The sequence below is a fragment of the Lampris incognitus genome, chromosome 16, assembly GCF_029633865.1.
Source record: "Lampris incognitus isolate fLamInc1 chromosome 16, fLamInc1.hap2, whole genome shotgun sequence".
NCBI classification, from domain to species: domain Eukaryota; kingdom Metazoa; phylum Chordata; class Actinopteri; order Lampriformes; family Lampridae; genus Lampris; species Lampris incognitus.
The window spans coordinates 38,157,156-38,175,687 of NC_079226.1; the positions used below are offsets into that span (position 1 = coordinate 38,157,156).

The following is an 18,532-nucleotide window of genomic DNA, read 5'->3' on the forward strand; positions in this document are numbered from 1 at the left end:
ACCCTGTTAACTAACAAGCAACAGGCTTTAACTGCAGGCCAATCTCTGAAGTTATTATTTGGAGGTGGTAGTTTATTGTAAACAAGGCCTAAAGGTTGGTGGTTCACTATCCAACCTGGCTTGTGGACAAAATAGATATTGCCTTTACTGGGTCTGGTTTCCTGGGTCAGGTTTTAAGTTCTCCAGATCAACATATACACTGGTATTGGATGCATTTCACACATATGTAACAGGTCAGCGTGTCCTTTGCTCGCAGTAAATGCTCTCCACATATCTGTGATTATGCTCTGATGTAATAAGAGGCCATGTCAACAAAAACCAGGCTGTGAACAAACATTTGTCAGTCAAGCTCACGTTTACGCTCCTTCCAGTCAATGAGTGCTCAGAAGACGCTGGAGGACAGAGACGAGCGCTACTGTGAAAATGGAAAACTTTTGACTTGATGTGGTTTTAATTACACAATACCATTACTGCCCTAAGCATAGATAAACTTGCCACACATTACACAATAAAATTGTAACGCCCTGAGTGTTGGTGCATATTAAAGTTTAAGGTTCTCTGAGGTTTAATGACTTAACTACCTGGGGTGGGATTTTGATTTACCTCGGTAGCTGAAATATATTTTCAGTCACTACTCTGGATCCAAGTATCTGCCCAATGGCATAAGTTAAAAGTCATACGGTGCACCATAAATACTAAACAAGCCTGCTTGCCAAGTTTAAGGTCAACATGTTCAGATACTTCTTAACATATAATTAAGACCACAACTTCCTGGTTTGGCCTTATCCAAGGGTGCCAAATGGATTAGAGCAAGCAAAATCTTTACGTGGCAAAAAGCCCCGCTAAGTGAATTACATAATCAGATCCCATGTGTTTTAAAAATGGCCATCTGAGACGCGGGGAGGTGGGAGGGGTTCGATGTACAACTGAGTGACAGACCCTGGACACGGGGCTGCATAATATCGGGAATAAAATCTAACTGAAATCTTTAAAGTAAACACTACAAGTGTGATCCATGTAAATGTTTAGCCTTTTCAGTGAGTTCATAAGCAAAACATTCATAATACATCATTTACAAAGGAGCCTGAGTCACTTTCATAACAGAAGAAATGCATCATTTAATTTGAAAAATATGAAAATTTATCTTTTAATATTAATATTACCTATTTGTGCAAGCTCACAGAGTAAACGCCTTCATTCAGACCTAAACCATCTGCATGTCGATCAAACTGCATCTCATTTAATGGTGAATCTTTCACTCGACTGTGCTTGAATTCAGTGGTTGCCTTGACTGAGCAGGGTCTCTCTCGAGCTAGTGGTGTGTGACTTACAGGTGATGAACTATGGTTTCAGCGCCTCTTTGCCCCTACACATCCTACAGCCTAAGTCTGGGAGGAAGAGCAGGTCAAATGTGAAGACAAAATAAAGAGATGTCAAAATGTCTGAGCAGCACCAAGGCCCAGTAATTCATGTGAGCACATTTCATCCTAATGCATCAACATCAACAACAATTTGAGACAACTTGTAATTCCATTGTCACAAGGAAATTAAATCATAGAGACTGTCTTACCTGTATGTTGTCTTCAGGTCCCAAAATGCTCTCCCCAACCAATGATTAACAACAAAATGACAAGTAAAACTCAACAGAATTAGGCCCACAGTTCAAGAAGCTCTATCCACCAATTCCCTCTAGCAGCTGTCAATGTCATTGCTTACAGTAATTATAAGCAATTCCATCGAGATAGATAATAAGTTTGTTTTGTTTTTTTTACTGGAGGACGGTGTTAGATACTCAGAACAATGTTGGACTGTGGGTCTAAATCAACTGCTGAATGAAGAAAATGAAAGAGAGAAATGGAAATGAAAGAGAGAAAGGGAGGGTGGGAGTCCTAAACTAGCGAGCTATGAATACTGCCCTCAAAAGATTGCAGACATGGCTTCAACAGCTCATACTGAGCACCGGATGGGTGGGGATTACTGCAGTAGGACAATACAGAAAGCAGCGTGTCTGATAAACTTTAAAACCATAGAAAAACATAAGAAATAAACTTCAAAGTTGACTTACCACAATGTCAGTCAATGCTTTGTCCTATGCACTACACACTAGCATATGGTGTTCCAAACACCGTATATTATTTGAAGATACCATTTCACCCACGTCTGAATATTTCTACCAATCACCTCCAGAAACAACTAACTAAAAAAAAAAAATTTGGCTATCCTGAACTTACCTTTCATTTTATAATCTCATAGAAGGAAAAATGGCACATTTTGTAACCAATTTCGTGACACCTTATAAGAATTATGCAGCTGTGCAAACCTAAATTGTGCTTTAATTTCGACAGACCAAACTGTCAAAGCTAACCTTCCTAATTATAAACAGCTGACGAGACAGAAACCCCACAAAAAACAGACCTACCCCTCCCTTGCTTATTATTACCCTATGGGATGGCAATGGTCCATTCGACTTGGGTACCAGAGGTCACCCTTTAACCACTCTTTGCATGACTGACTTTTTAAAGGGCAAACTTAGTTTATATCCAAGTGCTTATCTGGTTATATTGACTTCAGAGTTGGGCAACCTTGACAGCTTAAAGCTCAACAACTTTACAGCCAATATTTAGGCTATTTCTCACAGTTCATATAAAGTCGAGCTATACTCAAGGCTCAGCGTTATCGGTTTTTATCGATTTTCACCGAAAAATACAGTTTTTAAAAGGAGCAGATCAGTTTAAACTGATTTTCACCCAGATTTTATGTTTCCATGATCCAAAAGTTGTTCCTGTTCATGTGAGGTTATGTAACAGTATCCTCTTGTGGCAAAATTTGGCATGCTGGATGGCTTTGAAAAAGTAAAAATCAAAAACGCTGAGCCTTGGCTATAGTGTGTGCCTTCTGATTAGTCCACTTTGTCATTACATTTTGTCAAGAATCAAATCTTAATTCATTTAGTTTTCTATGTAACATGTCCTGTCTTTAGGTATACCTCCAAGTTCATTCATTATCCAAACTGCTTATCCTTACGCAGGGTCGCGAGGATGCTGGAGCGTATCCCAGCAGTCATTGGGCGGCAGGCGGGGAGACACCCTGGACAGGCCGCCAGGCCATCACAAGCCCCCCCACACACACGCACACACACACACACACACACACACACACACACACACACACACACACACACACACACACACACACACACACCTAGGGACAATTTAGCATGGCCGATTCACCTGACCTACATGTGTTTAGACTGTGGGAGGAAACCGGAGCACCCAGAGGAAACCCATGCAAGACACGGGGAGAACATGCAAACTCCACACAGAGGACGACCCAGGACTACCCCCAAGGTTGGACTACCCTGGGGCTTGAACCCAGGACCTTTTTGCTGCAAGGTGACCGCGCTAACCACTGTGCCACCCAATATAATTTAACAATAATAATAATAATAATAATATATTATCATGCGATGAGACAAGGATGTCCAATTTGCCCATTTTTATTCCTTCATGTCACACAAATTATGGCCGTACATATTTAACAAAAAAAGGTCAGTTCCAAGGTATTATGACCTTAAATAGAGAATTCAAATTATCCCAACTGGCTGATGATACGACAATATTTCTATCTAACAGACATGAGGTAACCAAAGCCGCAAAATTCCTCAATACACCTCCAAGTTATGGACACTTTTTTTTTAAGCTGATATCTTGCAATCTTGATCAGGATCGCACTTAGGTTCTGTGAGTCCTGTGTATGCAGGACTTCATTCCAACCACACACAAAACACCAGCTGATTCAATGATAAGCAAATCTTCAACCAAACAGGAGAGCGCTTCTAAGTGAAATCAACTAGGGGAGTGTCTGGCTGGAATGAGAACCTATATACATATGAATCAGTGGCACATGTTTGGAGATCACCTATAAAGCCCAATATCTCCTGGCTATTAAACTAAGGGATGAGGAGAGGCAACTCTCCTTAAAGAGTTTGAGGGAAAGAAAAGACCAAAATATAAAAGAAGGAAAAAAGAGATACTGAGGGGGAAAGAAGCAGAAGATAACAGGGAGGAAACAAAAGGACAAACACGCAGGCCTTACCTTGGATAGTCTTCATAACGCAGAGTGCTGTGGAGGGGCGCTCCCTGCTTTGCTAAATTTACAAGAACTGCAGTTTAGACTGTTGCAGTGGTTAGACTAATTCAGTCTGTTTGTACATCTGCTTGTGTCTCTGTCTGTTTATCAGTCCATCCCTCTGTCTAAGTTTGTGTGAATTTGTGATCCTATAAACACGGTATTTGTCATCTGAGGACCTGCAGAGGTTGACTGAGCTCCTTAGGCTTTTTCATTGCTTTATCAAGTCAAGTCAATTTTATTTGTATAGCCCGATTATCACAAATTACAAATTTGCCTCAGGGGGCTTTACAGCAATACTACATTAACTATGACCACAAGTCAAATGTGAGCATGAGAAGGCTAGGCATTGTTGGAAAGCCATTGGTACAGGCTGTTGTGTTGGTTTCTTAATTTCCTTTTTCCTCATACATTTCTTTGTTAAATCTAAACAAATTTCAATGTGCCATTTCACCTTTGACATTTTACATACCAACTACAACTTTATAAAATAAACGCTCCTTTATCAAACATAATGACACCAAACTTGAAAACACAAAGAATCCATCCATCCATCCATTATCCAAACCGCTTATCCTGCTCGCAGGGTCGCGGGGATGCTGCAGCCTATCCCAGCAGTCACTGGGCGGCAGGCGGGGAGACACCCTGGACAGGCCACCAGGCCATCACAGGGCCAACACACACACGCACACACACATTCACACCTAGGGACAATTTAGTACGGCCGATTCACCTGACCTACATGTCTTTGGACTGTGGGAGGAAACCGGAGCACCCGGAGGAAACCCACACAGACACGGGGAGAACATGCAAACTCCACACAGAGGACGACCCGGGATGACCCCCAAGGTTGGACTACCCCGGGGCTCGAACCCAGAACCTTCTTCAAGAAAATATTTTAAAACACAATGCATAAAATTTGGCACAGAATTTGCAGTATTAGTTGTGTGACTTTCACTAAGCCAGTGCATTAAGAAAAGCTACATGGTGTAAGCATCTCTGGGTAAAGCATATACCAAATGATATTTGTCAGTAGAAATTCATGACGGACTGATGGGAATTAGCGGAGAGCCAGTTGCCCCTTTGCAAGCCCCCCAGAAGGGAGCGCCCAAGATTTGTAAAGAAAAGATGAAAACATATACTTACATCCTATCCTCGCAACTTTTTCCAAAGCTCTGAGATTCATCTTGCTTTAGTCACCAAATGAACTCTACCATATTGGTGGGGTTTAATCAATAGATTAGCTTTAAGGGAATCAAACATGATGTCCATGCACTGAGTGATGAATTTAGCTTCAGCCAAGGTAAAGCTTTTGAACAGTGATAACCCTTCACTGTTTTGGAGACAATGCATTTATGGATGACTGATCTGTACCAATCTTAGGCTTTAAGAAGCTAGCATTTATGGAAAAAAAAAAAAACAACATTTACTTTCTATCATTTTAGTATATCAATAGATTCAGTTGAGCTTTGTATAAATAGCTACCTCTTATCTATATTGGACAGAAACCGAGTAACTGTATGGAGGAAATTATTCAAATTATTGGAATTGCAGCTCCAGTCGCTGTTGGGGATGTTGAAACTACACAGTGGTGACTTGTTCATTTTCCTCCAAAGGCTAACCTGAGAGTGAAGAAAGAAGCTATAGTCATTACCTTGTGTGTGTCCCGGAATTTACTGATCTCCCTGGAAATCAGGTCTCTCTTGTCATCCTCCATCTCCATGGCGTTAATATCCTCCTGACACAGAGGTAGATAAGAGGAAACAAACACACTAAGAACTCATTGATCACCACAGCGCCGGGGTGGCAAGCAAGTCTACTGGTAAGCAAGGTCATCTTGACACTATAGGGCCCAAGGGTTTGACCTACCCAATGAGATTCTTTTTTCTTTCTTTTTTTTTTTAACTACTTTTATTGACTCCCGTGGGGCAATTCTTTCTCTGCATTTAACCCATCCTAGTTGTGTAGCTAGGAGCAGTGGGCAGCCTGGGGACCAACTCCAGTTCGTCTTGCCATGCCTCGATCAAGGGCACAGACAGGAGTACTAATGCTAACATGCACGTCCTTTTGATGGTGGAATTTTTGATGGAATTTCATGTTGCTTCCATGACAAAAAAGTTCCAACAATGACTTTTTTTTCCTGAGGAAAATGTGTTCTTTGAATGTCTCCTCAGAAATTATGATAATTTGACTCTGGCCAGTAAAAACAGGCTTGGTAGCCTTATCAAAAAAGCTAGTAAGATTTCAGGAAAGAGTCAAGCCCAGCTTACTGACCTTTATAATAGGCAGGTGTTCAGTAAGACTAATTCCCTTCTGAAGTGCCAAGATCACCCCCGTCAGTCAGAGTTTGAACCGTTACCCTCAGGTTGTTGGTTGAGGGTACCCAGTATGAGGACAAAGAGATATAAATTCCTTTGTCCCTCCCGCCATTCAATTGTTAAATGGTAGTCTGGAGATTGCTTATTTTCAGACTGCATACTAGACTTCTGTGCTTTGACCTTGATGCTGAATGAACTCCTTTAACTCTATTTGCCCACTACATTCTGTTGTTTTTGTTGTCCATCAGTGCTTTGGTGCTTTGTTTGTTTTTGTATATCCTGGCTGCAAACTAATTTCCCTGTAAGGGACAATAAAGATACTTTTGAATTTTTGAACTTTTTTTTTTCGATAATTGTTAGGTGTGGCTGCAGAAGGGGAATACCAATGGACTCTAGTTTGGGGGAAGACCTCACTAACCACCAGGTCATCCCTCCGCCAACTATATTACAGAAACATTACATGATACGCCAGTAGATACCTCCTCTTTCTTCTCTTTCCTCTTTTTGTTGCGAGCTTGACTGTCAGAGTCCTGCGAGGGAGCATTGAGTTCATTGGAGTACTCTCGGATAAGGCCGTCTATTGCCCCTTTCACAACCTGGTCCCGTCGCTGGGTTTCCTCATCAAGGACCTCCTCCTCATCATCGTCCCCTTCCTTAGCTCCACCACCTGGTCCCTGTTAGGTCCAAAGGAGGGCAGAGACAAGAAATTCAAGGATAAATACTAGGACTAGTGATCAAGACAAAGTGATAAAACAGAGTGTGGAAAACGGAACCTTGGGATTTCCATGTAACCTCCAGAATCAGTTTTGAGAAAAATGTCAAACACAAGTGTCATGTTTATTGCATCTGTTCTGATGATTAGTACAGAACTACAAACCCCATTGGCACTCTTCTTCTTGGCCTTCCACTCATCCAGCTGTGCCTTGGTCTTTGCATCTACTTTGACCAAAAGCTTCTTGTCACCAAGCAACAGCTCATGCAGCAGCCTGAGAGCTCTCAGTGTGGACTCAGGCTCTTTATACTCACAGAAGCCAAAAGCTTCAAAAAGTCAAGGGAAGAATGACAGGTTAGACCACAACACTTTTGTTTATGGACCACACCACTTTTGCTTAATCAGGAGAAACAGTAAAAAGTGATGGAAACTGATAATACAACTGACGGGGTAGCTTAAGCTTTTTAATTCAGAGATAGTAGTAAATCTCTAAAGTTGTGACTCGTGTCTTGATACAAACAAAACCCACACCGTGTGTGTGTGTGTGTGTGTGTGTGTGGGGGGGGGGGGGTTATAGATAGGTGTTTTTTTTTATTGTTAGTATTGTCCTAATCTCTTACCTTGCAATTTCCCAGAAGCACCCTGAACCCTTTTCCAACTTAGAACAAGTCCACATTTCTATGACATGGGAGAGCAAAAAAAAAAAGAAGTTGAAATTAGCAACTTCAAAAAGGTAAAAGCTAATTTTTGTTTGCAACACAGTCTGAGCACTGAACCTACACCCTTATACAAACTACTTGAAATACAGCAGAATTCAACGGGCCTCATTCCATTTGTGATCAACTCACCGCTAGAAGTTGCCTAACCAACATGTCAGAAGCCTTCTCAGAGATGTTCCCTACGAACACAGTGGTGGTAGGGCCTCCACTGCTGCTCTCCTCTGCTTCCTTAGCTCTTAGGGAGGCTAGGTCCTTTTTTAGTGGTGCCGCCTTCTGTGCCATGGAGACTGTAGTGGGCACGAGGACCTACAAATTGGGAGGGTTTATAAAAAGGATGTACCATTATCACCAGTGCTTCACCTAGATTTTAAATAAAGGGCATGTAAGTGGTGCCTTATCTAGAGAGACTTAATGTGAACACAAAGATTATTCTGAATTTTTGACATTACCTCACAATGTATTGGAATATGTGAAATGGAACAGCACCAAGAACTAGCAGAACACTTATTAAAAACAGGATGGGTGAACAGAACTAGACTGGAATTTGTATTTTGATCCAAGACAGGAGAACATATTATAAAAGGCATATAGGCAATAGCAACACTTTTCCAACTTACTGTGGGTGTGGGGGTCATTAAACCCATGTGAACTGGAATCATGGGGGTTCCTGAAAGTGAAAACAAATCATACCAATTAAAACTACTACTGATGTGTATGATTAGGTTACCATTGTCCAGGCAAATATCAGAACAACACTAGATATCCAGCAGTTGTGACTTGTTCCATTTATTTAGTATGGAGAGTAAATTTTTCAACATGCCAAAGTGCAGTAGGAGTTGATATTTAGAAAATGGTATAAGCATAAGAGGAAAAAGACAGGTATGACCTTCTTGACCACAATCAAAAGTGATAAAGATTTCTGGATACATTTTTCATTTTAAGATTGCAGAAATATTCATCTAACAGGTCTGTTTTGCTGACATGCCTGAACCCGTGGTGATTCAAGGCACTAAGTGACGTTCAGCATGTAAAAACTGATCTTTTTTTTGCAAATTATGACCCATTGTACCAATCATCCCATTAATAAACAAGAGATGGACTATATCTATATTTTTGCTATAGTATTCAACAAAACACAAGATGCTTTATTGCTACACGTTGGGCTATTAATGGCAATATATATGACCATAAAGATACATGGTATAGATGTTAGAATCAAAGGGGGCAGTAGGGCAAGGAAGTGAGAATATTACTGAAGTTTACAATAAAGGAGTGAGGTCTGCACACTGAAATGCTCCAATACTCATCTTAGCATCCTCCCGCAAGGATCAACCCATAAACATCCAGGGTCAAAGCCTTATGGCCATCAGGAAGAGGTGACGGAGACAGGACAGTGAAGTCTGGCAGACCTGAGCCACAACCTAGCATACAGGCGGTGGGTGTATGATCAGTCGCTAACCTCTGGGACTGAGGCAGAGGGGTTTCCTGGCTGCTGCACCCACGACTGAGCAGCCCTACTTCGGATCCGCCCTGCTCAACCCAGCTGGGAAGAGGGCTAGAAAAGGTGCCCTAAACATAGTCTGCTCATACCTCCTGTCTGGACCACCGCATCCAGAGGAATCACCACCATGCGGTCAGAAACAGAAACTTGTAAATTTTAGAGCCTGGAACATACAAACCCTCATTGACAATAAATCCAGCAATCAACCTGAACGGTGTATTGCCATCATCGCCCGAGAGCTGAGAAGAGTCCAGATTAATATTGCCGCACCCTCTGAAACCTGATTGGCTGACAAAGGGCAGCTGAAAGAGAAGGGTGGTTAAACTTTTTTTCTGGAAAGGAAAAGCAGCTGATGAGCTGAGGATCCACAGTGTGGAGCTTTGCCATCAAAAACAGCCTTATTTGCCATCTTGCTTGAGCTTCCTTTGGGCATCAGTGAATGCCTGATGACAATACAGCTGGCCCTTGTAAATAACCAAAGCATCACTGTCATCGGTACATACGCTCCAACACTTGACTCGCAAGCATAGAAGGAGACCTTCTATGCTGACCTGGATAATGTCCTCACCAAAGTCTCCCCCAAGAGAATAAACTAATCCTGCTTGGAGATTTCAATGCCAGAGTGGGATTAAATTACAACTTGTGGAGAGGCATAATTGGCAAGGAAGGAATTTGAAACCCAAACGCCAATGGTATCCTGCAACTAGCAACATGCTCAGAACACAGCCTAATCACCACAACACACTCTTCTGCCAGAGTAACAAATTTAAAACAACCTGGAGGCACCCTTTTTCTAACATTTGGCACCTCATTGACTACACTATTGTCCATCAAAGAGACTGATGCTAGGTACTAAATACCAGAGTGATGATCAGTGCAGATGACTGCTGGACTGACCACCACCTTATCCGCTCCGCCCTGTCCATCCAATCTCACCGGAAAGAAGTGTGTAGAAAAAGCAGAGCCGCCCAAAGCTCAACCTCGAAAGACTTAATGACATCTCCTCTCGTCAACAGTTCCATGTCATGCTCAGTACATCAACGCCCAAGCAGTATCCAGATGATATTGAAGGCCACTGGGATATGCTCAGGACTGCAATCACCTGCATCTGTAAAACTACTCTTGGACATAAAACGAAGAACCACCAAGATTGGTTTGATGAGAATGACCTGGAAATCCAACAATTCATCAACATCAAGAGGCAAGCCTTCACCATCTGGCAGAATGACATCAGCTGCCAAAATAAACAAGCTGCCCATGCAAGAGCAAAGTCAGCCATCCAAAGCCCATCCATCCATCCATCCATCCATTATCTGAACCGCTTATCCTGCTCTCAGCGTCGCGGGGATGCTGGAGCCTATTCCAGCAGTCATTGGGCAGCAGGCGGGGAGACACCCTGGACAGGCCGCCAGACCATCACAGGGCCCACACACACACACACACACACCTAGGGACAATTTAGTATGGCCGATTCACCTGACCTAGATGTCTTTGGACTGTGGGAGGAAACCGCAACCCCCAGAGGAAACCCACGCAGACACGGGGAGAACATGCAAACTCCACACAGAGGACGACCCACCAAGGTTGGACTACCCCGGGGCTCGAATCCAGGACCTTCTTGCTGTGAGGCAACTGCGCTAACCACTGCGCCACCCCATCCAAAGCCGGGTTAGGGAATTTCAAAACAAATTGTGGACGAAGAAGGTCCTTGGGATCAAGAACTTTGCAGATGCTGGGGATACCAGAGGCTTCTTTGATGCTACTAAAGCAATATACGGTCCCAACCACCGCCATCTAACCCCCTTCTGCTCCAAAGATGGGCACACACTGCTGGGCACACACTGCTAACAGACAACGAGTCAATCAAAGAGAAGTGGAAAGAGCACTACCAGGACCTTTTAAACTGGGACTCTAGCCCTGAGATGGATGCACTCCAACAACTCCTTCAACAACTCAATGAGGAGGACATGGCAACACCACCTAGTAGTCTAAGACAAGTCCAGGATGCCATCAGGAAGATGAAAATCAACAAGGCTGCTGGTCCTGATGGAATACCAACGGAAATACTGAGGGTAGGTAGACCTACACTCCTCAGACATAGCCATGGCCTGCTACTTAAAATATAGGAAAAAGAAATCCCTGTGCAACTTGGAAGGCACTTATTGTCTCTACCTTTAAGATAGGGACAAAGCTGAGTGCGGAAACTACCATGGCATTTCCTTGCTTTCCACCATAGGTAAAGCCCTGGCTAGGGTTTTGGCCAACAGACTCCTCCCAGTACCAGAGGAAATTCTGCCAGAATCCCAGGGCAGTTTTTATCCTAACAGAGGCACCATGGACACGATTTTTACTGCTCGTCAACTCAAAGAAAAAGCCCAGGAACAGAATCAACCATTGTACATGGCCCTCACAGACTTAACCAAAACTTTTGATTCCATAAACCGTCAGGCCCTCTGGTTAGTTCTGTCAAAAATAGACTGCCCTGACAAATATATCAGCGTACTAAAACTATCAAAGAAGGTTGAATCAGTTCATCTGGATACAACGTTTATTGACAGAAACGTTTCATCACTCAACTGACATCTTCAGCCTGAAACCAATGACCAGTTACCTAGGCAAATATGGGTGTGACCATTACCTAAAGTTTCAAAGGCCATGTGTACTATTCACAGAGGACTAAGGAATGTTGCAAGAGTGGCCACTGGCCTGTCGATAGGTGTAGACTGCGGAGTCCTGGGCTGACGTGTTAGCTCTCCTGTGTGTGCCATTCTTTTGGCCAGTGTCTGTTTAGTTTCCCCAATGTATAAGTCACAGCAATCCTCCTGGCACTTAACTGCGCACACTATATTCCTTCGTTTGTGCCAGGAGACCCAATCCTTGGGGTGGACCAACTTCTGGCACAGCATTTTGGGGTTTGAAAGCAACTGAGAGTCGGTGTGTTGAAAATACATTTGAAAATCCCTCTTACAATGCTGTGATTGCAACATTCCCTAGTCTTCTGTGAATAACACACGGGGCCTTTGAAGCTCTAGTTAATGGTCACAACCATATTTGCATATGAAACTGGTCGTTGGTTTCGTTCGTTATGCAACTGTATTGTTTATAAGGGGTTGCAATACCTGTAGTCAGTTTAGACCGAAGATGTCACTTAGTTGAGTGATGAAACATTTCTGTCAATAAACGTATCCAGATGAACTGATTGAACCTTCTTTGATTTTCTTACCTGGATTATTGAGCATGCATCAAGACTGTACTAAGACTGCTGCATGACAATATGTCAGCAAGAGTACTCAGCAATTATGGAGATGAGACAGAGTCCTTCAACGTCCACACAGGAGTTAAACAAGGCTGCGTCATTGCCCAAACCCTGTTCTGTCTTCACTGCCACTATCCTCCACCTCACAGGTCCCAATCTGCTTCCAGGGAGTAAAAAAACAAGTACAGGACTGATGAGGATCTTCTGAATATTAACAGTTTCAGGGCTAATGGTAAAACCACTACAATATCCATCACAGAGCTGCAGTACACCAATGACAATGCCTTAGTGTCCCTTGTAGAAGAGGAACAACAGAGCATACTGGGTGCCTCTGCAAAGGCATACAAGCAGCTTGGCCTGGCCATTAACGTAAAGACTCATATCCTCTACCAACCCCAACCCAACAGAAATACCTGTTCTGCCCCTATCCATCTCTGTAGACAACCCCAGACTCAAAAATGTGGAAGTTCCCATATCTTAGTAGCTTTCTCTCCTCCAATGCCAGCAATGTCATTGAAATACACCATCATCTCCGTTGTGCCAGCCAGGCCTTCTCAAGAAAAGGGTAAAGTAAAAGGGTTTTTGAAAACCACAACCTTCAGGCCAGAACAAAAATTCTGATTTATAAAGCAGTAGTGCTGCCCACCCTACCGTATGGGTCAGAAACCTGGACCACATATAGCAGACACCTGAAGGCACTCGAGGCATTCCAACAGCAATACCTCAGAAAGATCCTTAAGATCAGCTGGGAGGATAAGAGCGCCAACTTCAGCGTCCTCGAGGAAACCAATATGCCTACTATAACTGCCACCATTGCAAAACATCAGCTGAGATCGACTGGCATGTCTGACTCTCGCCTCCTGAAACAAGTCCTTCACTCTCAGCTTGTGACAGGACGCCGTGCCCCAGGAGGACAAAACAAGCGATATAAAGATAACGTCAAGGCCCACATAGAAAGGTTTGGCATCGACCTTAACACCTGGGAAAACGCAGCAAAAAACAGGGAGGCCTGGAGACTGGCTGTCCGTGATGGTGCTGGGTGTTACCATGACCTCCACTGTGCTGCTGAAAGCAAGTGCAGACTCAGAAAGGAGCGAGTTACCAGAAAGGCCCAAACCACATCCTCAACCACGTCTTCACACCCTTGTATACATTGTGCCAAAATATGTAGCTCCAGGATCTGCCTCTATGCCCACCTGAAGATCTACAAGGACCTTGAAGGAAGACAGTCATACTCGATCCCGAGTGACCGCCATTGATGATGGTTTCGAAGGTAAGGCAGTAGATATGCCGAAGTTGCAAAATAAACATCAAGTTGTAAAAACACCAAAATCTTTTTAGCTATTTCTATGATGACAAACATGCCCAGTTTCCAAGCTACACCACTGAAAATGCCTGAATTCACTTTGTTGCAATGATATACAGTTAACTATGAGATAATAAGAGTTCATTTATGTAGCCATAGCTATATCTTTGAGTAACATTGGTGCCAGTGCAACTGGAACTTATCTTTGCTACCAATGCAAATGTAAAACTATTCGCCCGTATGAGTTGGTGTTTTTACATGTTACTAGTGCAGTGTCCGTTCATCCAAAATTCACTCGAAGGAATATGGGTGTAATCCCCCTCCGACCACAACGTCAGTTGCAATGCACTGTTCATGTTCCCGCTTGTTGACCCCACGGGAAGTGAAGAAGCAGAAGGAATATGGGTGTAATCCCCCCTCAGACCACAATGTCAGTCGCAATGCACTGTTCGTGTTTCCACTTGTTGACTCCATTGGAGGTGAAGAAGCAGAATTTATTATGACTAACTTTGCTTAAAATTTTACCGCTGCCTTAAGCTTTCTCAAGAGCCACTCATCCAAACAATTTCACACTCAACACTGCACTTCCTTGGGTCCTTGGCAATACAACCACCAAGTGTGAAGTCGATCAGATGAATGGTTGTCAAGAAAATCCCATCCCTTAAAATAGGAGTGTCCTGTATTAGAAATTAAAATGCTGCATCCCGTGTTGAATCAATAAGGGACACGATTTGTCCCGTATTTTCGTACACATTGTTTCATATATACACTAGTTCTTCAAAATGCTGAGAATAACATAACATCAAGTAAAGTCAAACTAGTTATATACAAGCGGAATGCTGATTTAATTTCAGTGGTGAGCTACAGACCGACAAGCTCTGCGTGCTGTGTGAGACTGGATGTTAGCTTCATGCTGTCATCATCATTAGACCTAACTCAGTGGTTGCCTTGTACAGTTAAAAATAGCACCCTCGGTTGCTTGCAACTACTGATGGCTTCCATTTGTTTAGGACGGACACAGTGTTATGTTTGTGATGTTTCAGTCTTGTTCGTATAAAACCAATCGGTATTACAAATCCAAAGTATAATACAAATTTTTTGTTACACTTATAATTCCAAGTGCTTTTGTTATTTTGTCTTGCAATACAGCATTTCAAACTGTGTGTATTGAAGCATTGGATTCCAAAAAAACAAAACAAAACAAAACATTACATTATCGGGGGGAGAATATAGAACTTACAGCCGGTGGGGGTCCGTTATTTCTCCACATAGAAGGTGGCAACCCCAGGACAGACAGACAGACAGACAGACAGACAGACAGACAGACAGACAGACATACATACATACATACATACATACATACATACATACATACATACATCGAGACTCTAGGGCTGTCAAAATTGGCTAAAAATGACGTTCAATAATTCATTCTAAATAAAACACATAGGTTCGAACTCATCCGAATATATTTTTGCGTACTGTGTCCTTAAGAGGGCAAACCAATACAATGTGAGACATAACTACTTGTATAGGTAGATTTATTTCAATGTAAAAATGTCTTTTAAAAAAATTACATATCTACACATCAGAAAATAAATAAAATAATGTCCTATACCGTAAAACTCCATTTATAGACCATAGACCTCTCTCTCTTGCTAGAGTCAGAAATTAGAACATGGCGTCTCTCAGAGTGAAATGAATGATTCGTAATTGATGTGTTATTCGATAGCCTAATTTTTATACAGATTAGGTAATAGTCATACTGTTTTAAATAAACAATTTGATAGTATTTTTCCATCTTTGCTGACCAAAATCCTAAGTATTTCCAAACGGGGCTTTTTAGATTGTTCAGAGTGAAAATCACTCTCTCTGTGGCTGATTTGGGTTGTGAACTCTCTGTCATCTTTACCACATGGTGGTTGTTGTTGAATTATTGGCTCATTTCAGCTTGACCTAAATTTCATTTTCAACCAATGAAAGTGACATTATGTGACACCTGTCCGTCATGCAGCGTATTCAGTGCAGTGGCCAAGTACCTCGCAAGAATTCGCGAGGCAGACAGCTGCGGTAGTGCTATTTTTCTTTCCACACACGAATACTAATTTTCACACTCGAATGTCTGGGTTTTTTTTTTTTTTTTACAATTCAGCTATATATTTGAATTTGGAATATTCATTGACAGCCCTAAGAGACTCCTTCCATTTTAGTTAGGTAGCTGATGGTCATAATAACCATCATAATAAGTTGAGTCTCATAGAGCTAACTTGAACGCGCTAGAGAACGTCAACAAGTTCATTTGTTGATCCATAATTTACCCAGCTGACTAGCAAAAAAATTTTTTTTTTGATGGGCTTCAACGTTATTTCTGGTTGCTGGGAGCTCCCTGCAGTTTATGTTTTAAGATAATGAAAATTTAGTTTTTAATTAAACATACGCTTAAAGGCAATTCAACCAAGTTTTGTGTTGCAGTTTGTGTTATGCTAAATTTTGACACCCAAGATTTTCATTTTTACTTTCCATCCATCCATCCATCCATTATCCGAACCGCTTATCCTGCTCTCAGGGTCGTGGGGATGCTGGAGCCTATTCCAGCAGTCATTGGGCAGCAGGCGGGGAGACACCCTGGACAGGCTGCCGGGCCATCACAGCCCCCCCCCCTCCACACACACATTCATTCATTCATTCCTAGGGACAATTTAGTACGGCCAATTCACCTTACGTATATGTCTTTGGACTGTGCTGCAAATGGATATTGCTTCCAAATATCGGTTATCAGTCGCCTTGATTATTAATAATCGGTATCAGCCATGAAATAACCACATCAGTAGACCACTAATTCTGCACAGTGCCGAACCAAGTGCAATACTCCACACATACACATATTTTTCTGTATTTTGGATCCATAAGCCTCCTATTCTTGCAATTATGACTTAACACAGACTGTGGGGCTTTTTTACACTGTCTTTTCAACACTGCGCCATTAATCCACCTTACCCTGTTGTGTAAAACGTGCGAATACGGAATGGGAGGGGGAGGGGGGCATTGTTGTTCCGGTGTTAAGCCGGCAGTGCCAGATTCAAATCGATGTCATTGTAAAAGGAACAGGCGGCAGGACTTGGGACAGGACACGACGACCCTTAGGAGGCTAGGAGAGGATCTTTGCTGGAAGGGTTTTTTCCCCCCTTGTTTTGTACCCTCACACCCCCCCTTAATCCCTCATATATACACGTGTGTTGCGATAAACAGAATGGGCGGGCCCTTCAGTCCGGTTTATCATGCGTGTGACAACCCGGGTTAAGACTGGTTCTGATTCACGTAACGGCCTTTGCGTTTGCCCAACGGGTTAAACGGCTGCTTAATTAACAGCTATTAGTGGAAACGGTTGGGCTATCGGTATAACGTACCTGGTGGTACCGCTGGGGGGAAGCCCGCATATTGAGGAGGCGGAATCCTTGGAGGTAGCTGCGGGATGCCAATCTGTTGGCGATTGAGAGGAGGGGGATAGGACATCCTTGGCAATACTAGTACCTGCGGACAAGGAGAAGGGAATCATCCAGAAGACATTGCGGTTAGTTTGAGCCCGGGTAGCGCACAGCAAGCACCACGGCGCCCGGTGGCTCCTTAGCTCTCGATACGAAAACTCGCCATCTAACGAAAGCCAAGTCCGGCAAGTAGTCTGGCCAGCCAAGAAGTCCAGCCGGCAACCACGTTAACCTCGATTAAGCTAGCGCTAGCTAGCGCCGTGCCCCGTCCACTCTTCGGCCTTGCTAGCTAACGTTAGCTATAGCACGGCTCTGCGGCATTTCAACTCACCTTTGATCCCGGCGTTAAGGTTATCCCGTGGCGAATACTGTTACAAACTAGCCAAACGTAAGGCCCATGAAGTGGGCCAGGCGGAATAGAACTTGACAACAACTACCGCCTCAAGCGCGTCGGCGAAGCTCACACGGCCACCAAAACCGAACCTCTTTCTTTCCGAAGTGCATCATGGGAAACTACGGACGGGCGTGTTTTTCCTTATTTTGGCCACGCGGGGGCGCCAGATCCCCACCACCACCACCACCGGATTAGCGCGCGTTTCGTTTTCTCCCGCAGGCCCGCCGCGTTGGAGAGTTTTACTAAGTAAAACTACAATGGCGGCGAAAGAGGGGGGGGGGCAAACAAAACTAGGGATTCTCATTAAAAGGCTTTGCGTATTCAGGGTAGACCAAACGCGGCCTCCGGCTTGCCGGAAGCGGGGGGGGGGCAACGTCACCGGGTGAGCAATGGCCGCCGGCGTGGAAATTTCCGTGAGGCAAGTTAGGCCGGGCCCCCCCCGGCGCGAGCCTGCGGGAGCGTTTCAAAACAAACCTCGCGGCGACGGCGGTTGGCGCGCATCGGCCACGCCTTCGGAACGAACCCACGGCTTCCGTCGTTTCTCATTGGCTGCTAACAAAGGTGTGTCAACACTTACCGGAACTCCATAAATGGACGCGGGGCGGGGGGGGGTCGTATAGTAATGTCGCGTTTTGAAATGGGTTCCCTGGCCTGTCGGGTTTCTAATTGAGCGACCCCCCCCCCCGCCCGCCCCCCTCTTTAGATCGCGGAGG

General features: G+C 43.6%; 1 protein-coding gene across 1 annotated transcript in view; it reads right to left on the reverse strand.

Annotated features, from left to right (window-relative positions):
• The window catches only part of rbm25a (RNA binding motif protein 25a), a 29,626-nt gene extending 11,608 nt beyond the window's left edge, over positions 1 to 18,018 (reverse strand). Inside the window, exons 1-8 of the mRNA XM_056295704.1 lie at positions 17,757 to 18,018; positions 17,348 to 17,471; positions 8,495 to 8,544; positions 8,007 to 8,183; positions 7,779 to 7,836; positions 7,324 to 7,484; positions 6,926 to 7,120; positions 5,783 to 5,866 (exon numbers count right to left, since the gene is read on the reverse strand). Coding sequence (XP_056151679.1) covers positions 5,783 to 5,866; positions 6,926 to 7,120; positions 7,324 to 7,484; positions 7,779 to 7,836; positions 8,007 to 8,183; positions 8,495 to 8,544; positions 17,348 to 17,453 — 831 coding nt within the window. The 5' untranslated portion in view covers positions 17,454 to 17,471; positions 17,757 to 18,018. The remainder of the gene's footprint in view (positions 1 to 5,782; positions 5,867 to 6,925; positions 7,121 to 7,323; positions 7,485 to 7,778; positions 7,837 to 8,006; positions 8,184 to 8,494; positions 8,545 to 17,347; positions 17,472 to 17,756) is intronic.
• Between the last annotated feature and the right edge of the window lie 514 nt (positions 18,019 to 18,532).